This window comes from Ictidomys tridecemlineatus, chromosome 16 (genome assembly GCF_052094955.1).
Source record: "Ictidomys tridecemlineatus isolate mIctTri1 chromosome 16, mIctTri1.hap1, whole genome shotgun sequence".
NCBI lineage: Eukaryota > Metazoa > Chordata > Mammalia > Rodentia > Sciuridae > Ictidomys > Ictidomys tridecemlineatus.
Genome location: NC_135492.1, coordinates 40,868,686 through 40,895,341, shown reverse-complemented (window position 1 = coordinate 40,895,341; position 26,656 = coordinate 40,868,686). Strand labels below are relative to the sequence as shown.

Below are 26,656 nucleotides of genomic sequence, written 5' to 3'. Positions count from 1 at the left end.
GAATTCTAAGCAATATGATTTTTATTTAGTTTGGGAACAACCTCCCCCCCAAATAATGCCCCAACCCAAAGGTACATAAAAATGGCCAAAAGTATTTCAAAATAATAGATTTGAAGTCATTTGTAGTTTCTTCAGGACATCAATGCTTTGAGCCGGGCAGTAAATTACAAACCTCATAGAATCGCGTTAAGGCAGATGATCGATCTGTGGTAGCATTTGTAAGTGTTCCTAGGAAGACGGTCCGGGTGGACCTGGGTGCGCCTCTTCCCACTTGCTTGGTCAGTTGTCCCAGTAAGGGGCAGTCCTGGAGTGGCAGGTGGGGAACCAGGCCCCATCTGTGTTGTCACTGCTCATTCTGCTGGCCCTCTGTGACGGAAGCTGACACGGAGCCCTGGCCCTTATTCACGTCACTGATGCAGACCCACTGCCCGTCCACGGACTCCTTCCACAGGGTCACCTACAGGTTAGCACAGTGTGTGTCACTCATCAAAATGAGGTAAAAGCAGGAATGACACCCACGGAGTTGGTTATGGTTTCACAACCTGACTTCAACTTGGAGGTTAAGTTCTTAAGTCAGTAGTGTGCCACTTCTACATTGAGGAAATAGCTGAGAGCAGGCACAAATCTGTCTCTCTGCAGAGTAACAAAATCTAAAAGAACTCCGGAGATAGAATAATGTGTCCTTTGTAGGAAGCCACAGTCCAGCATCTGTGCCTTGTAAAGGTTGCCACACATAAGTCTGGGCCTCACGGGGAGGGCGGGCCTGATCTATCGTTGTAGGACCTCAGCTGCCTGCAGAGGGTCCCCACCGTCTACCAACAAGTAAACAATATGCTCAGTAAGCTTTAAAGTGGGCAATTATTGACACCTAAAGAAAAGGTTAAGGGTGGTAAACTTTACCCCTTCCCTCCTGCACATAGATTTAAAAAACGATTAGGAATGTCACATCATACAGGGTGGGCTGTCATTCCAGCCCTCACCACTCTGGTTCCCAACAGGGAAGTGTGAGATGAATGTCTGTCTTGTTTTGCACCCTGGAGATGGGACCCTAAAATCAACACCTAGCCCTACTTTTTGAGATAGGTTTTTCTCAGTTACTAAATGCCGAACCACTGGGATGATAAGTGTGTACCACGAGCAATAGCTTCTAACGTCCCTTCCAACCCACTAATCAGATAGGCAGAGTGGACGTACCTTATTGTCTCCACCAGAGACAGCCAGGATGTTGGCGGTGATGGACCAGCTCACATGCCACACCACATCGTTGAACTTATGCAGTAACTTAGGTGACCACATATTGCCTGAGGCATCATCACAGGTCCAAATGAACACTCGCCCATCCTGGGAAAAGAGGTTGGAGTTAGGACTGTCTACCCTGAGGCACTTAGGCACAAAGGAGAAAACAGGAGCAGTGGCCTATCAAGCCACTTAAGGGTATGTAGCTCCAACAGTGGACACATAAAGGTACTGTGTCCACCCGGTACTAAAAACTGTTTCACTCAACAATGGCTTCTCACTTTCAAATCAAAACATTCTTGTGGCCAGATGTGCCTGTCCTACGTGATTCTTTCCTGGGCACCTCCAGAGGGGAAAGCAGCCCTGACTGCTGGCAATTCCACTGTTATGTGTGGGTCGGGCCTGACCTGGGAACAGCTTGCGATGGTGCTCGTGGGCAGGCCAATGGAGGGGGCCCAGGCGACATCGCGAACCCAGTCGCTGTGCGCCTCCAGCTTCTGCTCTTCTTTCCACTGGCCGTCCTCCTCCTCCCTGTGGGAACAGCACAGGAGCATTCAGCAGGGAGCTGTGCCACCTTCCTCCCCATCCCACAGGCCTCTGCTAGAAGTGTGGTGACCTTTTAGAAAAAGGGGGTGGGGGGAACAGAAGTGACCTTGTGATCTAGCACTCCAGCCACTCACTTCCACAGCTTGATGAGGTTGTCACAGCCCCCAGATGCAAACTTCTTGATGTAACTGGGCTTCTGTCCTGACGGCTGGTCTATGAGACTTCCGGGGACCACGGCAGGGGCCCAGCTGACTGCATTGCAGCCAATCTGTAAAGAGGGACCCAGGTGACGAGCTTGCCCTCTGCACACACCTGAGGCTGGTAGTCACGTCTCCAGGACTAGACAACATGGCCCTTGAGAGAAGTATTAGGCACGGACAATTCTCTCTCAAGGAAGCCTAACTGCATCTACGCACATGTAGAATTAGGGACTTTACGTGAATGGAGGCCACACTGGGGTCCAATAAAACCACACAGATAAGCCCTTGGCCTAATGAACTCTGAAGCACTCTGGAAACCCGCTCAAGAAACAACCACCCCCCCACCTGAGAAGCCTCTCACTTTGTCCCCTCCTAACCCAGGCTCCCCTCCTGTGCCACCCATGTGCTCACTACATTAATCCATTTAATTAGGACAGTGGTGCTGATTTCTCTCTTCATAGTTTTCCTGCTGAACAAACGAGAGTCACCTGACCCCTAGGCTCAGTTGGGCTCTTCTGAATTCTTGACGCTCATCTGGAGCCAAGACTGAGCAGGGCGAGGGCTGTGCTACTAGGAAGTGCCAGGTTGTTGATACGTGGCCTAGGTTGGCCACTCTGGGCTTCATTCTAATCCAATAGCTATTGGATCCATATGCTCATTTGACAGGTTTTATTTAGTTCACTTATTTTTGTTACTGGGGATTGAACTTGGGGGCACTACCACCAAGCCACGTTCCCTCCACCAGGCTCCTCACCTTTAAGGTTTTTTATTGAGAGACAGTGTCACACTGAGTTGCCAAGGGCCTGGCTAAGTTTCTCAGGCTGGCTCTGAACTCCTCCTGCCTCAGACCCAACTCACTGTATTGTTGTCCCCCTCAGTCTGTGCTCAGCTTGGCTCCTCTGACACCACCTTACTGTGTCCAACACAGCTCTGATCATTTCTCTGCAGGTATGACGTTCTAGGCTTTCCCTGTACATTTCCTGCCTCAGACCTGGGATCCCTCTGGTTTGAGAAACTATTTCAAAATTATAATCTGGGTTCTAGGGATGCTCACAGCCCCAGAATTACATGTGGCTTTGTCTCATTTCACACAAAACTTTCTACTGCCAACATGGTTACTAAAGACATTTAAAGAGACTTTGCAAATGTTTTTTCCCCATTCTCCCTCACGCTGTTCATCCCCACCACTGGGGAGGGAGTCTAGGGGTGCTCTACTACCCCCCACCCAGCCTCCCTTTAATTGAGATGGACACAATATCTTTATTTTTATGTGGTGCCGAGGATCTAACCCAGTGCCTCACACACGCAAGGCAGGCGCTCTACCACTGAGCCCCAGCCCTCCCTCCTTTTTTTTTTAAAAATATTTTTTAGTTCTCGGCGAACACATCTCTGTTGGTATGTGGTGCTGAGGATCGAACCCGGGCTGCATGCATGCCAGGCGAGCGCGCTACCGCTGGAGCCACATCCCCAGCCCCCTCCCTCCCTTTGAGACAGTCTGGCTACACTGCTCAGGCTGGCTTCCAGCTTGTGATCCTCTTATCTCAGCCTATCAGCAGCTGGGATTATGGGTGTGTCCTTGTGCCCAACTCCCTTGAATATTTTATGTTTTTGGTACCAGGAGTTGAGTCCAGAGGTGCTTAAACACTGAGCCATATCCCAGCCCATTTTATTTTTTGAGACAGGGCCTTGCCAAGTTTTTGAGGCTGGCTTTGAACTTGTGAACTGCCTGCCTCAGCCTTTTGAGCTGCTGTGATTACAGGCATGTGCCACCACGCCTGGCTTAGATACTTTATGTGGCCTTCTCTGGTGCTCAGATAAACCCAGGGCCTTGTGAATACTAGGCACACACTATCACTGAGCAGCACCCCCAGTCCTGAACTCCTTTTTCTTATGCATGAATCTGTGATAATCTAACTTGGTTTTGCCCAACTTGTTTTTTTGTTTAAAGTCCAATAATTTTACTAGAATTGTGTCTTTCTTGGTGACTCTGGGTTGATGTTCTTTTTTGGTACCAGGTATTGAACCCAGGGGCACTGATCCAAATCCCCAGCCATCTTTATATTTTGAGACAGGGCCCAAGTTGCTGAGGCTGGCTTTGAACTCATAATCCTCTTGCCTTAGCCTCCCTAGCCCCTGGGATTACAGGTATGTGCCATCGTGCCTGGCGTGGGGTGATGTTCTTAAATACAGAATTAGATCTCTTAATCAAGTTTCAAATCCTTTAAAGGTTTTCTTGAATCTTTTTAGTATTTCGTTTTCTTCAGAGACTTATTGGTATATTTCCCATTTGCCTCTATGAAAAGCTTGCTCCTGTACTTCTAATTTCATGTTTTCTATTTCCAATTCTTTCCTGAGTTCCGTTTCTTCATTTTTGAGTTTCTCCAATTTTGACTTGTGCTTTTTTTTTTTTTTTTTTTGGTACCAGGGATTAAACCCAGGGTTGCTTAATCTATGAGCCACATTCCCAGACCTTTTTATTTTTTGGTGGTGTGTGTACTGTGTTTTTTAAATAATTGTTCTTTTATACATGATAGAGTGTATTTTCACCTATTATACATATAACTTCCCTTTCTTGTGGTTGTATGAGTTTCGCTGGTTGTGTATTCATATAAGAACATAGGAAAGTTATGTCTGATGCATTTTACTGCTACTTTCCTATTCCCATCTGCCCTCCTTCTCCATCTAATCCAATGAACTTCTGCTTTTCCCTCCCCTGCCCCCTTATCATGTTACCACCCAAATATCAGAGAAAACCTTCTGCCTTTTGTTTCTTGGGATTGGCTTATTTCACTTAGCATGACGGTCTCCAGTTCCATCCATTTACCAGCCAATGCCATAATTTAATCTTTATGGCTGAGAAATACTCGTGTGTGTGTGTGTGTGTGTGTGTGTGTGTATGTACACATATATAAAATGAATGATCTGGGAAGGGTGGCCAGGTGTGCCTGTCCCGATTCTTCTTTGGGAATACCCCTGGGCATACACACATACACATATACACACACACACACCACATTTTCTTCATCCATTCATCTGTTGGAGGGTACCTAGGTTGGTTTCCATAGCCTAGCTTTTGTGAATTGAGCTGCTATACACATTGATGTGGCTACTTTTTGAGTCAGGGTCTCACTAAGTTGCCGAGGCTGGCTTCTAACTCACAATCCTCTTGCTTTAGCTTCTTGAGCTGTTGGGATTACAGGCATGTGCCATCAGGCTGGGCTCTCCTGATTTATATACATATCTCTTACCTTGATTTGCAACAGTGGTTACAGTTTGATTCTTTATGTGGGCATGTCTTTGCAGTGTGCTCTCCTTGTAGGGATATTATTTGTGTAATTTTTCTTGGGGTGTCAGTGGTGCTGGGGATGGAACTCGGGGCCTTGAGCATGGCAGGCAGCACCAACCGTTACTAACCTACTCCCAGCCTAGTTTTCTGCTTTATTTATGAGATTAGTGTAGTGATGAAGGTCAGCAAGTGGTGGCTCACAGCAGTTCCTGACCCTGTTTCTTCCCAATGTTGGTCTAACCTCTTCTATCCTTCTGTGTCCCTAACTGGCTCAATTCTGATTTCACCCCAGCAGTCTCCCCTTGTGACAGGACTTGCAGTTCTTTAGTCTTTCCCACTGTGGTTCAAGAGAGTACAAGACCCTCCCAGGCATTTCTCTAAAGAGGACATTAAAATGGCTAGAACCACAGCAACCACCACCTCACACCCACCAGGACAGCACTGACCACAGAGATGGCTGTTGGTGAGGATGTGGAGGAGGAGTACCTCGTGCTGCTGGTGGGAACACAGGATGACGACATGGTTCAGCAAATTCACCTCGGTGCACCCAGGGGAAACCCACCCGTTGATGCAGAAACCTGTCCCTGAACATTCACAGTAGCATCTGGTCATGACAGCTGAAGGTGCCCATCAGCTGGGGAATGGCCAAACATGACATGCACAGCCACAGTGGGAGCATGATTGGCCATAGAAAGGAACATGCAAGACATGCTGTGACATGGGTGAGCCCTGAGAATCTCACAATTGTTAGTTCCTCCTTTCATTCATGAGTTTGTGAGAACAAGGCACAAGGCAGCGGCTCCATAGGTGTGTCCCCAACTGTCCACACTGTTTTCTGGACAGTTTCAAACTTAAGGTCCAATGCCCAGGAGCACATGGAACTCAGACACTGTGATGCTTTCTATAGCCACCTCAACTCTAGGGGTCCCAGTGGCTGTTGCAGGGCGTGTTGACCAAACCGTCCACAGCTAAGGCAACAGGGGGGGTGGGCTGCTGCTGCCCCAGCCCTCCCCACCGGGGGGCTTACCAGGAGGAGCCAGTGCTAACCTTGCCCTGGGCAGTAGAGGCTGTGCAGCTGCTCGGGCTTCAGAACAGGAGGCTCAAGCATGTGACCAGCAGCCCTCCTGGCCCACAACTCGCCACCCCCCAGGCCACACACAGCACTACCCTCTGCATGAAGGCAGGGGCTGGACTTACGGTGTGAGCGTTGTTGATCTTCTTCACTTCCCACTGACCTTCCCCGGTGTAGGTCAGCAGGGAGATGGCCCCATCCGAGCTCCCGCAGGCCAGGATCAGGCCGTAGTCATGGGGGGCCCAGCACACAGAGTTCACTGCAGAGGGAAGGAGGGAGGGAAGGAGGGAAGGGGCAGTGAGTGGGGACAGCAGGCACGGAGCTGCAGACCATCAGTTTCCCAGATCTATGGCTTTACTACATTTCTAAAATAATTGTAGGGATCACTGCGGGCAGTTGTGATTTTGTCAAAGATACAATTATCTACTAACATTATCATTTCATCATTGGTCTTCAAAAGAGTAGAAGGAAAACCACCTGAGAATAAAGGCTGGTACTTAAATGAATAAACCTTAAGGAAAATTCACTGTGTTGTGCTTACGCTTCTCATTTTGCTCTGGACTGGCTTTGGATTTGGGGCCTTATCCCAACCTGTGAGGGGCATCAACCCGAGATACCCACAGCTAGGGTGGGAGTGAGGGACTAGCAGAAGGCCAACCAATCCCAGGGGACAGATAAGCCCCACTACAACAAGGGAGCTAGGACTTCAGGAAGGACAGAGTCCCTCTTCACCCAGGGGTTGACTGCCCACCAGCCCCATGTACCGGAAGAGTCGTGTCCCGAGTGCTCATGGGTCTTCTCCCAGGTGCCGTTTTCCTCTTTCCAAATAATGACTTTCCGGTCGTAGGAGCAGGAGGCCAGGATATTGCCATACATGGGATGGGCCCAGGCCACCTGCCACACAGGACCCTCATGCCTGCAAGGGGAGGGGTTGGAACTGCTCAGGGGGAGTCAGGGAAACCCAGGGCTCTGCCAGGCTCTATTCTGGAGAGAACTAAATAAAGTCTGCCCAAGAATTCCAAAAGGGGGGCTGGGGCCGAGCGGTAGAGCGCTTGCCTAGCACGTTTGAGGCCCAGAGTTCGATCCTCAGCACCACATAAAGATATTGTGTGCATCTACAACTAAAAAATAAATACTAAAAAAAATTTCAAAAAGAGACAGTACAGAATGCCACTGCCACAGGGACACTTACTAGACAGTGAGGACCCTAATGTCCTGAGAGGTTGAGCACCTTGAGGTCATAGTCTTTTGACAGACAGGACTCCAGCAGCCTCCCTGTGGCAGCCACGAGAAACCTCGCTCTGACTGCGGCCAGCAGTGCCTGTGTCCACTGTTGTCTACACCCACAGGTGATCAGCACCTGTAGTTGGAGTCACAATCCACTCTCCACACTCAGCTTCTGTGTGTTTTACTTTGATATTTTTCATCTGTTCAAAAGGCACGTCCTTCCCTTCTCTCATCTGTCCATTCACCTGCTGGCAGGCATCATCTGCATAGGCTGTAGCAGGCCTGGCACGAGGGCTGCTCCTGTGGTCAGGGAGGGCTGCATGCTTAGCACACAGCGGGCAGCCTGCAGGTACTCAGGCCCCTGCAAACCCACTCCCCACTCCCCAGCTCTGGACTTCGGGCCAGGGTCAGATCTCCCTGTGGCTTTTTTTTGGGGGGGGGGGATTTGTTTTTTAGCTGTAGATGGACACAATACCTTTATCTTATTTATTTTTATGTGGTGCTGAGGATCGAACCCAGGGCCTCACACCTACAAGGCAAGTGCTCTACCACAGAGCCACAACCACAGCCCCTTGACTTTGTCTATTTAAAAACGGACCGATCAATAAGATTTCTTTCACAAGGTGGTCACAAGGGTTAAATGTGATAACTCACATTCAAAGCTTAGAAAAATGCTTGGTACAAAAAGAAAAAAAAAAGGATGTGGGGGGAAAAGGTACACTCACACATTGCTGGTTGGGACTGCAAATTGTCGCAACCATTATGGAAAGTGGTTTGGAGATTCCTCAGAAAACCTGGAATGGAACCACCATTTGATCCAGTTATCCCACTCTTTGGTTTATACCTAAAGGACTTAAAATCGGCATACTACAGTGTCACAGCCACATCAATGTTTATAGCAGCTCAATTCACAACAGCTAAACTATGGAACCATCCTGGGTACCCTTCAACAGATGAATGGATAAAGAAAATGTGGCACATATACATAATGCAATCCTACTCAGCCTTAAGGAAGAATGAAATTATGGCATTTGCTGGTAAAAGGATGGAGCTGGAGAATATCATGCCGAGTGAAATTAGCTAATCCCCCCCAAACCAAAGGCTGAATGTTTTCTGATATGCAGATGCTAACTCAATAAGGGGGTGTGTGTGGCTAGGAAAGAATAGAGGTACTTTAGAATAGACAGAGTGAAGGGAGGAGAGGGGGTAGGTAGGGGGTAGGAAGGAGAGTAGAAAGAATCTCAGACATTATTACCCTACGTACATATATAACTACATGACTAGTGTGATTCTACATCATGTACAACCAGAAGAGTGAGACATTATGCTCCATTTACGTATGATGCATCACAGTGCATTCTACTGTCATGTATAATGAATGAGAATTAAAAAAAAAAAAAACTTAGCCTTTAGCTCTGAAATTTAAACGAGACAATGTTAAAAGTGTGCTGCGAATCCCTAAGAGCACTGTTAAGACAATGACAAGACATGAGGTGCTCCTGAATGGCAGCGGTGTGTCGCCCACGACCCCACACACTGTGCAATCCTCATGGCCACCATTTCAGAATCTCACCCTGTGGGTTTGCTTTCTACAGCTACTTGTGATGCCATTATCTTGGGTTCAAGTTCCTCTAAAGAGCAGACCTTAGAAAAGGGGTGTGTGTAGGCAATTTGTTTTGGAAAACAATCCTATAACTAGGAAGAGGAAAAAAATGGTGAAAGGGGAAACCAATCCACTGTTATATTTTTGAGCCGATTCCTACAATGTGGATTTGGGAGAATCAATTGCTGGGAACCTTTGCAGAAACACGGGGAATACACCCCAATATTGTCTGGCCAAGGCAGGGAAGCAGCAGCATATGTCTACTGGCTCTAATGCCATAATTTAATAGGAACATCACTGACCTGGACCTCAAGGTTTACATAAGACTTGGAATGTCGAGATGTCTTATTCTGCCAGACTCATCTCTACCACCCCCTTGGTATTTCTCTGAAGTAATTAAAGTCAGATTTCTTAATGACACATGCACACCCATATTCACAGCAGCACAACTCATAAGAGCCAAATCATGAGAACCAGCCTAGGTGTCAGTCAACAGATGAATGGATTAAAAAAATGTAGTATAGGGGCTGGGGCTCAGCGGTAAAGCACTCGCTTTGCACGCACAAGGCCCTGGGTTTGATCCTCAACACCACATAAAAATAAATGAGGGCTGGGGATGTGGCTCAAGCGGTAGCGCGTTCGCCTGGCATGCATGCGGCCCGAGTTCGATCCTCAGCACCACAAACAAACAAAGATGTTGTGTCCGCCGAAAACTAAAAAATAAATATTAAAAAATTCTCTCACAACCAACAATAAAAATTAAAAATAAATAAATAAATAAATAAGTGAAATAAAGGTATTGTGTCCAACTATAACTAAAAAATAAAAAATATATTTTTAAAATGTGGTATACGTACACACAATGGAGTTTTATTTGGCCTAAAGAAAAAAAATTATGTAATTTTCAGGAAAATGGCTGAAACTGGTAAGCATATGTTAACTGAAATATAACAGACTCAGAAAATCAACAGTCATGTTTTCTCAATTATGTGAAAGGTGGAAAGAAAAACAGGGAAAAAGGATTTCATGAAAATAGAAGGGGGACCAGTGGCTCGGGAGGCTGAGGCAGGAGGACCACAAGTTCAAAGCCAGCCTCATCAATAGCAAGGCACTAAGCAACTCAGCGAGACCCTGTCTCTAAACAAAAAATAGGGCTGGGGGTGTGGCTCAGTGATCAAGTGCCCCCAGGTTCAATCCCCTGTACCCCACCCTGGGGTGGGGTACAAAAAGGAGGGAGCCCTTTAGGATAGAAAAAGTGAAACTGGAGGCACTGGTGATTGATTTGATCAAATCATCATGGGGCGGGGGGGGGGGGGGGGGGGTGGCGCGGGTGCGGGAAGACCACCAAACCAAACCCGCTCAATGCCAGGAGATGCCCTTGGTTACTTCTCTGCCCTAGAGCAGCAGCCACTGCACCCTGGATGGACAACACTATGTTCCCAACACCTGGGAAGGAGCTGCTGATGGCATTGAACAGACTTGAGTCCCAGCAACGGGCAGAGTTCTGACGGAAGCACATGTTTGGCTGTGTCTTTCACATCATTTGAGCATGAGGAAAACCTGCAGGGAGCTCAGCTCCTGCACAGGACTCTGGCAGCTGGCTCCTCAGTCACTTGTCCTCAACACCCAGGGGGAGGGTGACTTTCAGTCTCATTTCTCTAAATGGGTGACTTAGTCTGCTTTAACGCAGCTCAATACATCCTGGCACCTCTGTCAGGGCTCTGCTCCTGGGCAATCTAGCAAGGTCAGGGATGCTCAGAAGAGGGCACAAAAAAGACAGAAGCTGACCACACCGACCCCCTGATCTTGAAATAGGAACCCAGACATTGAAATCAACAACTGATAAGCCCACAGATGGGCTGACTGACTCTAGTGGCACGTCTAATAACCATTGTGATGCAAAGTCACGGTATTGTAAGAGCTACAACTGCAATGTAAAATGAAAATACCTGTGACATCCATTGGTGCCAAAGTGGCAGGCACTACAAACACTACTGTGGTTTCTGCTGCACCTCCAAAATTGAAGGAAGTGTGAAATATCAGTCACGAAAAATAAAGGTGATTCTTTCCCCCCTTGCTCCAGTTCCCCGAACCCTGTGTTCTTCCCACAGCACCTTGTGGATCTCAGGTTAAAATCCACAACTCTGTGAAAGGCAAGGAACTTGGGGGTGAGCAAAAAAGTGATTCAGGATCTCAGTAGGGAGAAGGGGAAATCAAACATATTCAATCAACACCTGCCATTGGCAAACAGAACAACAGATTAAAAAGTTTATTCTTATAGTAAAGCTCTTGAGATCACATAGGCTAAACCATATAAAATGGCATCGTTTACCACTTTTTTTTCCCCACATTCTTTTTTTGGGCCAGGGATTGAACCCAGGGGCACTTCAGTAGTGAGTCACATCCCTGGCCTTTTTTATTTTTTTGAGAGACAGGATCTTGCTCAGTTGCCAAGGCTGCCCTCAAACTTGTCATCCTCGTGCCTCAGCCTTCCAAGTTGCTGGGATCACAAGCACGAGCCCCCACACCCACTGTTTAAATTTTTCAGTACCTGCTCACACTGAAGATGAACTGGGGGCTGGCTGTGTAACACATGCTCCTTGGGAAGGAAGCAGGATGAGCCCATCTTGAGGGTATGTAGATAAGGATTCAAGAGGTCAACTGCCTCACTTGCCCCAAGTACTCTAGTAGGAGTGTGGGTGCAGATCCGGGATTCACAGCCGGATCCACCTGTGCCCTTACCTGCATCCCCCCTAGGGGCATATGCTGAGGTCAACTGGGGTGTTGGGACCCAGCCATCTTTGCTAAATATACTTTGGGGTTGCTCCGAATCCTGGCTCCATCCTTTCCTCAGGCTCAAGGCAGGGCCTGAGGTGTCACATGATTCTGGCAAACCTTCTCTGGGCTTGCCCACACTTACCCCCTGAGGTCGGCGATGAGGATCTGTCCCCCATTGCGCACATCGAAGATTTTGACGGACCTGTCTGAGGAACAGGTTGCCAGGCGGGTGCCATAGTAGTCCATCTGGGCATCATGCTGCAAAGGAAGGACAGCTTAGGAAGCCTGCAGGCTGGGCAGGCGGGGTGAGGGCAGTCACCAGACAGAGACTAGTTTGGACTAATCTACCCGGAACTCACTTTTTGGTATCGGGAATTGAACCCAGGGGCACTTTACCACTGAGCCACCTCTCCAGCCCTTCTTAAGACAGGGTCTTGCTAAGCTGATGAGGCTGCTCTGAATTTGTGATTCTCCTGCCTCAGCCTCCCAAGTCCCTGGGATTACAGGTGTGCACCACTGCATCCAGCCACCCAAAACTAATTTGATCTCAAAGAATTGTCATCACTAGGCAAGGAGATACTCTGTTAAGTGATGTCTTTCCAAAAGGGACAAAACAAACCATACTCAGCTGGTTTTACATACCCTTTACACACTCTCAGGAAGGTCTCTTTAATCCTGTTCTGTTGGGTGAAGATGGGGAAACCAAAGCTGGCCCAACCCCCCTTTCTCCTTTCTCTCAGGCTCCATGGTGTATTGGGAAAGGTACAGAGGTCCAGCTCAGCCCCAGAACCCAAGGCTAACACTTGAAAATAGGTCCCAGACAGGTCCTCGGGACTGCACACAGGGTCCCACTCAAGATATTTGGGTTCCTGACTCCACCCAGAGGCCCTTTTCCATACTGTTGTGCCTAGTAACTCTGACTCCCACCCAACAGAAACAACATCTTAGGTGTCACTGGCTGTGCCACTCATGAACCAGATTCCCAATGCTGCCTGACCACCCAGAGCTGGGCTGGCTCCTGCCCACAGCCCCTTCTCTCTGGGTGATAATTCCTCTGAGGCACTGTGCCTACTGCCCTCTACCCTGGCCCTTCTGCTTGCGGGCTTTTCCCTATTCCAAGGATGCTATTCCCTAACTGTCCTGCCTGGAGGGTTTCAGAAGTGATTAGCTGTCACCCCTGTGGTCACCATGAGCAAGCGTGCCCTGTGAAAGGAAGCATTCCGTGTGTCTGCCTCGGCCCATCTTTCTCACTGCCCCACCCATGGAAAACTGACTCCTCTTTGGAAATCAGCCCCCCTCCCCTGCTGTGTTGGGTCTGGCTTTCTGGGGGGCAGGCAGTGCAGGTGCATTCCCCAGGTTCTTCTCCAGCAGGTGCTACCACACTGTGAGAGGAAGCAAGGCATAATACCAAAGAGATTCAAATCCTAGCTCCTTATCTTATCTGCTGTGCAACCTTTGGGTAATGACCTCACCTCCTTCAGCTTTAATTTCCATATTTAAAAATGGTCTAATGACTGCTCTCTGCTTCAATATTTGTAAGGCAGTCTGACGGAGATATGAATGAAAAGTAGTTAGTATGGGATCTGATGTTTAGTAAGCAAATGTCCATAATTATGATTTTGCCTCACCTGCTTCCTAAACTCATGCAAGTAGGTAGCATAGCCACTATTCTTCCCATGAGGCTTATAAAAGTTAAGACAGCAGCAATAGAGCCTCACACTGGATCTTCCTGCCCATGGTACCACGCTGTATCCAAGGAGGTATGGTCTCACAGCTAGACTGCTTGTGACTAAACCACAAACAGATTAACTCTGCCATTAGGCCAATTCTCAGAAACCTGAAAGCAGCTATTGAGTGGCCAGGCTGAGGGTGGTAACCCAGCATGAAACACTGTTTAAGCCTGTGTCCTGCTCAAAAATTACCTGTACTCCGTGGCCCTACACAAAGCAGCTTGGGCTTTCACTGTGGCTGCTGGCTGGCTTTCTACATCATCTTCCTTCTCTCCTCATTTAAGCCCCTTTGCAGAGGGACCAAGAAGTGACAGCAGGAGGAAGACTGGGAAGACAACAGTCAAGCCTCACACCCATTTGGCCTCCAACCCAGAGCAAGTAACTGTGTTGGCCAAAGACCAAGGGCTCTGAGTGACAAACTGCTCCTAAGCACCCCTCAGCAGGGAGGTCAGACTATCATAGTCCTGCTAACTCAGACGACACTGCTGACACTACTGGGAGAATGACCACGCCCCCTGAGGCTACAGCCTGAATAGCCACACCTGGGTTCATAAAAATGATCAATAGAAAGGGGAATGAAAAATCCATGCTTTGTCCCTCCCACAGAAATGCCCATGCCCAAAGCCCCAGAGGGAGGATTAAATACTCACAATCATATCCTCATGGGATGTATCTACGGTGTTGATTACTGATACCTGGAATCAAAGATGGTACTAGTAAATTAACTGACAGCAGAATGCAATATCTCCTCATTAAGTCCACTTTTTTTTAAGTTCTTGACTGCAAGAGGTAGTTGTCTTTGAGAAGTTTACATGGTAAGATAAATATTTTAACATTATAGGAGTCCTAGGGGGTAGCGGTAGTCATGGAGTGGACCTAGATGAGAAGGAGCAATTGGCCAGATGGCGAGGGGTGGGCGAGTACTGTCAAAGCACAGGGATAAACAAGCAGAGACCCAGAGGTCAGAGAGCTCAATGTGAACTGCGGAATGACAAGGTCTGCCTCTGAAGGTGAGGTGGAGCCTGGAGGGAGTTAGAGTCCACGTTCCCTTCTTGGATGGCAGCCTCTGAGGTCCCAGGCACTTTATGCATAACACGATTAACATCTACGACTTGGAGACTTGATTCAAACTTCTCCTGAGTCAGCTCCCTGGTCTACCACTTGTGATGGACTCTCACACCTAGTGGCATCCAGGTTTAATAGTTTGAAGGGCTGGGACACAGGTGTTACGGCATCAACCTCCTCATTCTGTGAGATATAGCTCAAACGAGCCCCCCCCATTAAAGATTTTCAAATCCTTGACTGGCTGGACTCTTGTGTAATAGCCCCGCACCCCTACAACACTTTGTGCTGTTTCTTCTCCCCACTAGAAGGGGAGCTCCCTGGAACCCTGCACTTAGTCATATGCAGTTTTGAAACCCTTCAAATCATCTATTGCAAACACAAGGAACTCGGTGACTATTTGCTGAATGAATACATGAACAAAAATTCACTACTTTTTCTTTGCTCAACTATTATTCTCTTAATTCACTGGATAGAAAAGGAGACTTGAAAAGATTTCAGTTTGGAACTGACATTTCTTTCCTTTTTGTTTTGATACTAGGGATTGAACCCAGGGATGTTTTACCACTGAGCCATACCCCTAACCCTTTTATTTATTTTATTTATTTTGAGACAAGGACTAAGTTGCCCAGACTAGCCTTGAACTTGTCATCCTGTCTTGGCCTCCCCAATTGCTAGGATTATAAGCACGTGCCACCACGACTGGCTGATACTGACATTTCTTAACTATTTCACCCAGTTCATACTTTCTAGCACAAACCTTGCAAGTATAAAATCTGACTTCACTTTTCAGAAAGATGCATCACGGGAGAGGATGGTAGCAAAGCAGGTCAGAGGCGCATGATGAGTAAGCTTCAGTTTTCTCATAAAATTCTAACACCTGCAAAAGTGGGCTCCCAGGGTCCTCAAATGCAAGAAAGGAAAAGGAGTCTCCTGTGCGTTGAACTGTCAGGATACAAAGTGCTTTCACATGTGCCCTGGGAGGTACCACGTGCAGAGTCAATTACAGTCACCTGACACACTAAGGCACTGAAGAAGCCCAGAGAAAAAGAAACACCTGTCAAAGTCACAGAGCTGGGGAAAAGAGTCATCCCCTAATTTACCAACTCCCAGCCACAATCCACAATCCACTAGACTCTGGTCCACTGAGAACATAAAATAGTTGTTGCGCCGAATTCCCTAAATCCAATGGCTGAGAGTGAGTCAGGAAGAAAGTTTGCTGACAGTCTCCTACTGGATTACTAAAGGACTTTAGAAGCAGCATTCATTTCTAACCACCTTCATCCACCAGCCAAGATTGGCGAACCATGCTTGTAAACAAGTGTGTTTTAAAGCCTTTTGTTCTCCCAAGAAGAATGCAATATCCCCTCATCAATATCTCCTCCTCTTTATCCTGGCGGATAAAGGATAATAATAGCCTGAATATAATTAATATAATAATCTGTTAATATCACTGTTAAACAGTAAGAAGCAGCACTCAAAACCAATTCATCTTTTCAGAATCACAAGTAATTTAGAATGAAGTGAACACTGAGAATAAGTGCTTCCAACTTTATTAAGCCTAAGAACCAGAAGCCAAAAGAGCAGCAGAGTAGCTCGCTGCAGAACAAGAACTAATCCCAGGGCTCGCATTCCTGGGTTCACGAAGGCTCCCTCAAACCTGCAGCTCGGGCATATCCACTTCCCTAAGAGCATGCATTTACCACAGGGTACCAAACTCAGTCTGGAGACTTCCATTCATGAGTTCATTCATGCTCATTGAGCTGAACAGTAAGCGGTAGACACCACAGAAATTTTAAACAACGGCGGCCTCATTCAGTTGGTCTTTCCTGAACCGCCCCTCATACCTGGGGACGCTGTGCTCAACTGGTCACAATTGAGCTGTTAGAGGTGGTAGGCGGCAGAATGGAACGGTTAGGAAGGTTCGAGAACTCAGCTCTGCCCCTCACCAGCTAGCTCTGCAAGAGGCTTTACCTCTCAGCGAAAGCTTTTCTCGTCTGCAGGGTGACGACACCTTCACGAGGCTCGGCGGGCGGAGATTACGAGCAACACCTGGGGTTTCTAAGGCCTCGATATGGCGTTTGGGGTTTTCAATGGCGGAAGGAAAAGGACGGGGATAAGAGGAAGGCAGGGCAGCGGCGCGGCCCGCAGAGCCCCGGGAGGTGCCGCGGCCTCGTCCGGGTCTCTCGCTCGGAAAGGTCCACAAGGACGCGGACAGAGCACCCAAACCTCCAAGTAGTGAGGGGGGAGCTGAACGGCCCCAGCCCGGGCTTTGAGCCTCAGCGTGGCCAAAGCCTGGGTGTGGTCCGAACCCTGCTCCGCGACCCCAGCTGAGCTGAGGCGAGAGCGACTCACCATAGCTGCTGCTGCGAGAGCGACTCCCGGTCTCGGACGTGGCAGCCTGAGGCGTCGCGTCCGGACGTCTCACTTCCGGCGCCGTGTGGGCAGGACTAATGGCCCGTCGCTCTGAAGCCTCCGGGTAGCAACACGCTCGGCTTGCGCGGAGGCCCGGCGTCTTCCACAGGCCGCGCCCCGCCCTTCTGTGGCTCCTCCTCTTTATCCTGGCGGAACGCGGGAGATCCATGGGGCGGGGTTCTGGTTGCCCCGGCGACCCGGGGGGGGGGGAGGGCGGTTGGACTCGGAAGCTCGAGGGAGTTAGCTATCCTGACCTAGCCGTCCCTTTTCCTGAGACCTAGAAGCGAAAGCATTAATAATGGCAGCTTCACGAGCCCCTCGGCGGTTCTGGGTATGACCGGCTTTTTGATGAATATTGGAAGATGATTACTTTTGTGGGGGTTGATTGGACTGGTCTTAGCTCTTCATTTTTGGTCCCTCCTAAGGACCGCCCTGCCGTCCCTAAGCCCCAGGACCTATGACTTTAGAGACTCCAAATTTCCCCTTGCAAACGGAAAGCCTGCGATCTGTGAGGCTGGCTTATCAGGTAGATTCCCCCAGGCGTGGAGGGAGCTCAGCCAAGCTCCTGTGTCTGGAGTCCAGGAGTCCAACCCTCAGTGTCCCCAACTCCTCCTAGATGCCTGGCTTCCCCAAGGGAGGGCAGCCAAGGATCTCTCCACAAGCACGTGGACAATTCCGCACTGCAGGACAGAGCCTGGGCCACACATGGTCTAGGCCCTGGCCCACTCAAGTACTAGCAGCTTACAGGGGAGACTTGCTTTCTCTAGTGAATCACAGTCCTTCAGTTTCCTCTGTAGAAACTGGGGCTAAAAGTCCTGCTCAGTGATGTCCCCAGGAAGATGTTGATAGGCACAAGCTGTCAAGGAGCATTGGAGAGGAGGCCAGGGGAGTTCCCTGTTAAGTAAGCCTCAGGAAGCAAGCCAGCCTTCCACCCCCACCCCAACTTCTGAGATTTATTTCTCTCCAATGAAGAAATATTGCGGGGGCATGAGGGGGTGGTTTTTTTTTTTAATATTTTTTTAGTTAAAGATGGACACGATATCTTTATTTTATGTATTTATTTTTATGTGGTGCTGAGGATTGAACCCAGTGCCCCAGTGCCTCACATGGGCGGGGCACACACTCTGCCAAGCTCCTGTATCTACAACCCCAGCCCAGAGGGAGTGGTTCTTAGGGTAGAGCAGGGAACACAGCGGAGGGGGACCTGTTGGTCTCCTGTTCTTCAAGGGATCCCTAGTCTTGGTTGGGTAGTTGCACCACTGATCTTCTGGGTGATAGGTCAATTCTTTCTGAGCCAGTGGGAAATTGGCATAGAGGCATATTAGATATAATTTAAATGTAATGCAGCAGCGTAGTCGTTATTAATGAAATTTCCTGGTGTAAACATTGAGGTTGAAGAAAGAGAAAATTTGGGACAAACAATGGTACAATTCATATTTGTACTCACAAGATATTTGGAGTGGGACTGAAAGACTTTGTTGTAGAGAATTTTAGGTGCTGACCCTGTCATCAAGATGGACAGGTATCAGTACCATATTCCTCTTGCTTATTATATGAGCAAATCCTTCATTCACCTCTCTGAGCTGCTGTTTCCTTCTCTGGAAAGTGGGAAATATAATACAGGTTGAGTATCTCTTACCTGAAATGCTTGGGAGCAGAAATGTTTGATTTTTGGGGATATGGAAAATTCACATATTCATAACGAGATGGTTTGGGGACGGGACCCAACTCTAAACACAAACACTTTTATGTAGTATTTTTAATAAATTTTTGCATGAAGTGAAGTTTTGTGGTGTGAAAGTTTTACTCATGATGTTATATCAGCATCCAAAATATCTTTTCTTTTTTTTTTCCAAAACATCTTTGGATTAGGGATGCTCAACCTGTAATGCTGCTTCTGAGAACTGATGTTAAATAAATGAACCTTGGATGTGTAATTACTTGGAAGTAGGATGGGCCAGTGGTTCTTGTTCTAAGCATCAGTTCAACCCGAGAAGAGCTGGGATTGTGTGTGTATAAACCTCAGCTTTTGAAGCAACATTGAGAACTGTTTCTCAATCTGGGAATATTCTCCTTCTCTTCCGATGCTCAGCAGAGCTTGGCAAAGTTCAGACTCCCTCTGTCTTCCCCCTCCCCAGTGGAAGATGCCACCTGTATCCTATGTCTGTATTTCCCATCTCCTCCCTCTGGTTAATCCCAGACCCCAAGTCATTCTTAGCTTTCTCTAACCTGTGCCCTTCACCTCCCAGTCCCTTTGGCCCAGAGTTTCTTTATATCCTCTGGAGGCCTTTCCCCCCATTCTCTCTGAGATGGTCACGTTAAGTTTGCCTCCTTCATTTGGTGGGTGGTCAAAAGGTGCGACCTAGTAGAGGGAGAGCAAAGTGTCCTTCCCAACCAGGGGCTTGATTTCCCCAAATCAAGAGGGTGGGGGCCCAGCTGTCCTTCAGAAAAAGGCTTTGTGATGGGAAGCATGCCTGCATTTCCACGTGTGCATTTATTGTTATTGCTCAGTATAGTGTTGAAAAGGCAGACAAATCCCATTAGTTACAAAGAGCACAAGCCAGAGATACAGAGAAATAAAGAGTGTACAGTAAGAGCACAGTCTCTTCCCAGCCCCGATTGTCCCAGAGCCCCCCCCCCCCAGAGCCCGGGCAGCTTATGGAAGCTGGAGGCGGCACCAGTCCCTCACTACTCTGTTATAAAAGATGTGCACACAAGAGTTAGCAAGTGTGGCGACCCCCGAGAGGAACGGCTCGGGAGGGAGAGCACCACAGACATTACAAAACAGACTGAGGGGCTGAGGGGTGGCCCCAAGAAGCCTCGAATCTCTTGTTTTTTGGAGGGGGTGGTGATGGCAGCTGCCCAGGGCCTGGTATCTTTCCCCCTTGCTCCATCTCCTGCCTTTTGGGTGGTGGGATCTCTACATTTAAATCAGGAGAGCTTGATTTGGAACCTGGAAAAGACCTGGGGTTTCCTGTTGTCCCAGTATGGCCTTGGCTCTGGGAGACCCTAAAGCCTTCAGGAAGCAGCCCTTCCCTGCCAGATCCTCTCAAGTGGGGTTCAAATGTTGCTGCGGGAAAGATTTGAGGGGGAGGCTCGTCAGATGCACCAGGTTGGCAGCCTCCGGTAGGCAGAGCAGGAATGGGGTGAGGGGAGGAAGGACACAGAGAACATCCGGGCAAGAAATTTCTGTATCTCACAGGCGCTGAAGCTCTGAATTAAATAAGAGGGGACCCCCACTCTCTGAAAAAAAAAAAAAACAACAACACCTGAAATAAAATAACCAAAAACCAGTTCAGGAAGTGGAGACACGAACAAACGTTTCTCCCATGAACAGTACAGCGTGGGCCCCACATTCTCTCCGAGCTCACCCTCATAGCTCTGGGTCTAGGAGAACCCCTTTTTATCTTCTGATGATTGGCGGAAGATGGAGGGTCCACCTCTGCATGATCATGAAGTGACTTTGGTTCCTAAGCTAAGGCTGGGTGGGGGCTCAGTGGACTCTTCCTCACAACTCCTAGGCCTGGGCAACAGGTGAAATGACAGGAGGGACATCAGGCTTCCTTCGAGATTCAGGATTCCCCTTTTGTCCCTTCTGACAGGACACACTGAATTTAGTGACCCTGGGGAGCAGGAATTACAATGTGGGGAGAGGGATGGCACATAGGGTGACAGGACCCAGGATCTGGGCTGGGAGGAGGGCAGAGGATGGAGGTCTTGGCAGATTTTTAACATTATCTCAGAAGAATAGACAGGAGAGAATAACTAGGAGATTTTGTTCAAGTAGGGCGAAGGAGACTCACCCTGCCATAGAATAAAACATTGCAAAGTGACAGTAAGCAAAACAGTGTGGCTGGTGCCAGAGGAGACATCCAGATGAGGGAATAGAAGAGAAATTGCAGAAATAGGCCCAAGACTCCATAGGACGTCAGGAGGGATAGGCGCGCCATTTTAACACAGTTGGGCAGAGGGGCTCTTGAGTGACAAGGTTCAGAGTCCTGGCTCAAGAGCAATGTGCTCTCAGAAGCAGGGTGCCCCCGCTCTTGCCAGTTCTATGCTGGGGTTGAGACATGGGGCCCTGGTGAGGGTTGCTGGAGCATTGGAGGCCGCTCCTGAGTTAGAGAAAGCCCCGTATTGCAGGAGGAGCCCTCCCTTCCCTCCTCCACAGGTAGGTCAACCTGTAGCATCAGAATCACTGAACACGTCTCTGCTTTTCCCTCATCTCTTTTGAGTTGGGGAGCTTAGAACTCAGAACCACCCCTCCTACCTTCTCCTAGAGCCTGGGTCTAGAGGACAGGACAGAAACAGAGTGTGTAGTCCAAATTAGAACAGCATAATTTACACAGTATATATTTACTATGTTCCGCTTGATTGGTGTTTCTTTTTCTTTTCTTTTTTTCCTGAAACCACATCTCAGAACCACACCGTGGGAGTCAGAAGAGTCGGCAATTGAAAGCATACCCATTGCATAGTATTAAATGAACAGAGACGGTGAGTTCTTTATTTACAATTATTGTCTAGATAAAAAAATTCATAAAAACAGATGAATGGTCATAAATTATTTACCCCCTAATGGGGTGATCTGCCAAACGTACCCCATGCTGCTAGATATAGGACGCAGAGTGCAAGCTTTGTATACTACAGTGAGTTGTGACAAACCAACCATTTCCTGTGTGCGTGCGTGTGTGGATGTGTGCAAGTTGGAGAGTGAGGGGTCTGTGTGTGTGATTGTCCATCATTCCTGACGAGAGGAGACCAGACGCCCATGTGGGGCCTCCCTGGTGGCTTCCGTGGATCCCCGTCACCCTGGCTGGGATCTGCTCAGAGCACCCCTCCCATTTGCCTTGCATCCCGGCTCCAGGAGCACAGGGGAGTCTGGTGAGCAAGTACGACCATCCTGATATCATGGAATGAGGTCACAGAGACGTGATTGAACAAAGAAGGGGAAGATGGGAAAAAACGTGAGAAAGGAAAACTCCAAAAGAAACTACCATGTTCCAGGGCTGCCCCAGGTTTCCTGCGTGCCGGTCTCTCCTTCCTCGGAGGAGCGAGTGGGCTGGCTTTGGTGGTGTTTATACTAGAATCCAATAAGCACATCCGAGGGTGGTGTTTCCTCTGCTGGATACATTCAGAGAGACTTCTTAGCGACACTCAGGCGATGCTCTTTTGCACGGAAGGTCCTCCTTAGAGAAAGATTTTGCCAGGTGGGATGGGCTGACTTTGAACCCCAAAGCTGTCAGGTTTTTCCACAGCTGTGCAGACACGGGCCCTCCCAGCTGACTATGGCTCTTTTCCCGGTGGCTCTCATCTTGGTAGTGGAAGAGTTCTCTGGGCCTGGAGAAGGGGCAGGGGCCAGGCGGACACGAAATGACTGTGGGGAAGGGTCAGCGTGAGGAATGGACTTTGCAAGCGAGGCGGGAAGTGTTTGGTTTTCCTTGAAGCATGGGACATCATCGATCATGGTATTCAAAATGTCTTTTGCACTGTACAAGTTTATGGAAAAAGATTGTATGCTGAAAAGTCTCAAAGCAAACTTTGTATTAAATACAAAAGTTCTTTTATGAAAAAAGCTGAGACCCACAAAGTGCTTAGCAGTTAAGAGGCCGACAGACAATTAAATAAGCTCTTATTAAGTGGGATTACTAGTGCTGTTATTGTCTTGGGGGGAAAATAGCCACCTTTTCTGACCTGTGATATGGGAGGGTTTCAGAATGGCTTTCTGTCTGGGGAAGCAAGACTTGCTGTTACAGGTTACAGTATATATTGTGGCTAAAGGAAGACAATTTGGTTTTAAAAATCACACTGAATACATCTCAATATACACATCATAAGGTTCATTCGGATCTAAATAGTGCAGAGAAAAAGGCTATTCTTCTTCAAAAATAAAAATAAAAGCAGCAAGCCATACCGATCTTCATCCAGTGTGCCAACAGCTTATACGCTGCCATTTATAAGGAAATAAACTTCTAAATTACTAACTAAAAAAAAAATCAACACAATAGCATTTATAATATTTCAACACTACCTCAACCTCTGTGCAGACAGCGCCAAAGACAACCTATTTTGGAAATGCTCTTGGTAAACTCAAGCGAGTTTCATTGAGAGAAAAGTCTTGAGCCAGTGCTTTTGACATCCTTGGGTCGTGACAGCCGCTGGTGCCACAAACCTAGGAAACCTTCTCTCCTCTTCTCCCTTCGTCTACGGAGCCTGTGGCTGAACACCTCTGGATGGATCCTCAGTAGCATTTGGCTTCTGCCTGAGCCTCCCACGGTAGTGACGTCATTGAACGGAAATAGCAGGCAAAAATCAGAGCATGGCTATTGTAAAACATCGAGGATGCAATCCAGGGGAAGTGTCTGTTGGGCCGAGCTATTTTTATAGCATCTCAGCCACCAGTGTTCTTGAACCGTACAAATAGCCAAAGACATTATCTACAGGTTTGTAAACAAATTACATTCTTCTTTTAGGACATAAATAAGTTAAAATAGAGCAATTTAAGCAGAAACAAGGCAACATGCCGGCAAAGAAACTTTATATATCCATGTATATATATTTTTATATATATATATATATATATCTACCTATCTATATGGACGTATACAGTCTTGGAAAGTATACGTTGATATAGATACAAAGAAATGGATATAACCTCGTGAGTGTCTATGAAGTTCTTCGGTTCCATTGGTGCAAATCTACTAGGCGAGTTAAGCTCTGCGATTTCAAAAAGTTATTAAATTAATCTATACAACTGAGACCATGCTGCGCAAGCATTTCAAAAACTCACAGACCAGTGGATCGGATAAATAGTCTCAGAAAAGAGTCCTGTTTGCAGTTCCCGCCTAAGAAAACAAACGAACAAAAAAACCCCTCCCCCTCTCCAACCCCCCCAAAACCAAACAAGGGGAGGATGGAAAGTGTCCAGTACATTCATGCGGGGGGACGTGGTGGCCGGGTGGGTGCATGGCTGGTCCATGTCTTGAGTGGGAGCCAAGAAAGGCTCCCTTTGGGATAACTGCTCCTTCCTCCCAGAGGCCCCCGGGAACCCGGCCCTTGCCTCGAAGTGAAAAATTGTTCAAACAGCATCGCAGCCAGAGAAAGGTCTGTGGGTGGAAACGTCGGGTTTTCTCTCCAGTATTTGGTTTCCTGGGGTTGCTCCTTGCTGCGTGGGTGAGTCGGGTGCCTGGAGGGGTGGGTGCCCGGGAGCGGTGGCAGCGGGTCCCTTAGGGCGGGCCGGCGGGTGGGCAACAGGGTCCTCAGCTAAAGCGACGTCTCCAGGCTGTGAATGGGGCTCCCTGGACTTGAAGAGGTAGCTGATTTGCTCGTGTCGGTCGTCAGGTTGATCCCGCTGTCGATGGCGCTGTTGTTCTTGTTGAGCGATGACGGCGGGCTGGAGTTCTGCTTGAGCGCGGCATCTTCTTCCAGGTCGGTGTCGTCGATGAGGGGGATGTGGGGCTGTGAATCTTCGATCCGGAATTCGGGATGAGCCATGAAGTTATGGATGGAGGTTCGAGACTCGGGCTTTTCTAACCCTTCATAGAGAGAGCTACGGAACGCCTTCACGACGCGGATCTGCAAGGGAAGCACAGGGCTCAGGAGCAGCCCTGGGGCCTGTGGGGGCTGGGGGTGGGGCTCAGAGGATGGGGCTGGAGGAGGGTGAGGGCAGCAGGCGGCTGGAGTCCACAGTCGCTGGGTGCTATGTGCATCGCAGGGAGGGAAGAATGGCAGAGGGGCTCAGGTGATGTGCATCCATGAGCTGGTTTTTAAAAATGGCTTTGGTTTTGGTCAGAACTACAGTATTAGGACAGGAGGGGTCATCAAGCACCATGAAAGAGATGCTGGGACACAGTGGTGAACGGAAGCATGGTCCACTCCAACGGGCACCCCGACCTAGTGAGAGACTGAGCCTGGTTAACTTGACAGCAGAGGTTCGACCATGCAGAAGGGAGTGGGGGGCGGGGGAAGAGACGGGGAAAGAGGAGAGGCTTTTTTTTTATATTATTAATTTTAAAAATAAACCAAAAAACCACACACAGTTAAGAAACCAAACCACATGGAACAGGTTACGTGTCACACAGTAAAGGAACAGGAAGGAGAGACGGCTGGATGAGCGGGGATGAGAGAGGACACATGAGGCCAAACAGAGAACAGGGACATCAAACTGAGGCAGCAAAGCGGATGAAGCCAGCTCAGGTCTTTCTGAGGCGCAGAGCAGAGGCAGCCAGAAAGCACGAAGGAGCCGCAGATGGATGACATTCAGGGGGCAGGGAGCATGCCACAGCAGGATCAGGAAACCACACAGCACACACAGACGGACACACGGCTACACTTGGAAGCCTGGACAATGTGAACGAGATCGTTTGTACCCAGCGTTTCTTTCCTTCATGCATTTGGGAGGTAAACACTCGAGTATAGACTCACAGCCCTGGCCAGTCAGTGGAGCTTGCTTTGGTGGTGGTGGGGGGTTCTCTGGTTTCCTGGGGTGTTTTGTTCATTTCTTTATTTGTGCTTTGAAAACACAAAACCAAAAAATGAGGCCAGAAGCAGATGGCCATGCCCAGCCTCCCCGGGCAGTTCCGGGGGGCGTGTGCAGTGTTTCTTGTCAGTGGTGAGCCACTGAAGACTGGAAGGAGGCTGCTCATTGGGTCTTCAAGGACAGTGGACGGGGACTTGGAAGTAGGAAGAGACCCAAGTGTGGGCTCTGGCTCTGCTGCCTTTTGTGCCTTGGCTGTGGGGGACCCACACTGTCTCTCTGGTCATGCTCTGTCCTGCCTTACAGGGTGCAGAGGGGCAGGACCCTCACCTGGGAGAGAGATGTCCCCTCTCTGGGCTCTTGGGAGAGGGAACATGCCTGTCACCTCAGGGGACTGATGGGCCTCAGGACAAAGGTGCCTTGTGCTCTCTTCCCAGCCCCAACTCAGAGCAGAGTGAGAGGTGGAGGAAACACGGTGGCTGGGTATGGAGTGTGTAAGGGGGGTGGGGCCGAGGGGCAGGGCCTTGGTGACACCTCCAGCCTGCAGGGAAGCAGAGGACCGTGGAGATGGTTGTGGGGAGGCCCTAGAAGTCCCAGCCTGAGCTCTCGGCTAACCCCAGGGCTGGCTCCTCTGATGGCATGGTGTGGAAGCCTGTTCCCTGGGGGTGAATTTTCTGGGTGCCTCTGGTTGGTGATTCTACGAGTCATAACTGAGGCGTATTTCCCTGTTTCGGGGGGAGGGCTTCTATAGCTCTCATGTGCGCTCTGCCTTCTGAGGACGAACACGGGGAGAGTTAACTTGGGTTCTGCTGTCGTCCTTCTTGGTCTGATGCCAGGTCACCCCTTTTGGCTCTCTCCTCCCCCCGGAGTTCCCCTCTGCTGTGGGCCATCAGTTATCAGTGCTGACTTCTGCATGTTTTCTAAGGAGCATCTCTGTCTCTCCAGAGTCCCTCCAGAGTCCAGCACTTGCTGGAATCATGCTTTAAATCAGAGGCAACTGATGCCAAGCAAGAGTTGGCCAGACACCGCAT

At 48.8% G+C, this 26,656-nt stretch overlaps 2 protein-coding genes across 14 annotated transcripts in view; both read right to left on the bottom strand.

Annotated features, from left to right (window-relative positions):
• Positions 1-3: 3 nt before the first annotated feature.
• On the bottom strand, positions 4-17,243 carry Sec13 (SEC13 homolog, nuclear pore and COPII component). The gene is made up of 9 exons (XM_005333803.5): positions 17,096-17,243; positions 14,329-14,373; positions 12,091-12,206; positions 7,105-7,256; positions 6,466-6,599; positions 1,917-2,050; positions 1,644-1,767; positions 1,195-1,341; positions 4-457 (listed from the first exon to the last, which is right to left on the bottom strand). Exons 1-9 carry the CDS (start codon positions 17,096-17,098, stop codon positions 344-346), a joined length of 969 nt encoding a protein of 322 aa, XP_005333860.2. The 5' UTR covers positions 17,099-17,243; the 3' UTR covers positions 4-343.
• Positions 17,244-21,629: 4,386 nt separating this feature from the next.
• Atp2b2 (ATPase plasma membrane Ca2+ transporting 2) overlaps positions 21,630-26,656 on the bottom strand; it is a 342,527-nt gene continuing 337,500 nt past the window's right edge. For 8 of the 13 annotated variants that reach the window (XM_078033478.1, XM_078033481.1, XM_078033480.1 and 5 more), the window contains one exon: positions 21,630-24,724. In XM_078033478.1, the coding sequence (XP_077889604.1) occupies positions 24,413-24,724 (312 nt within the window). In that variant the 3' untranslated portion in view covers positions 21,630-24,412. The remainder of the gene's footprint in view (positions 24,725-26,656) is intronic. The other 5 variants (XM_078033488.1, XM_078033484.1, XM_078033483.1 and 2 more) reach the window with 1 other exon arrangement.

What these genes read in the sequence shown, in the direction of transcription:
- Sec13 (XM_005333803.5), bottom strand. An exon ending in CATCCCATGAGGATATGATT is followed by an intron (nt 12,207 to 14,328) that starts GTGAGTATTTAA and finishes CTTCCTTTGCAG; the next exon opens with CATGATGCCCAGATGGACTA. An exon ending in AACCTCATCAAGCTGTGGAA is followed by an intron (nt 1,768 to 1,916) that starts GTGAGTGGCTGG and finishes CTGTTCCCACAG; the next exon opens with GGAGGAGGAGGACGGCCAGT.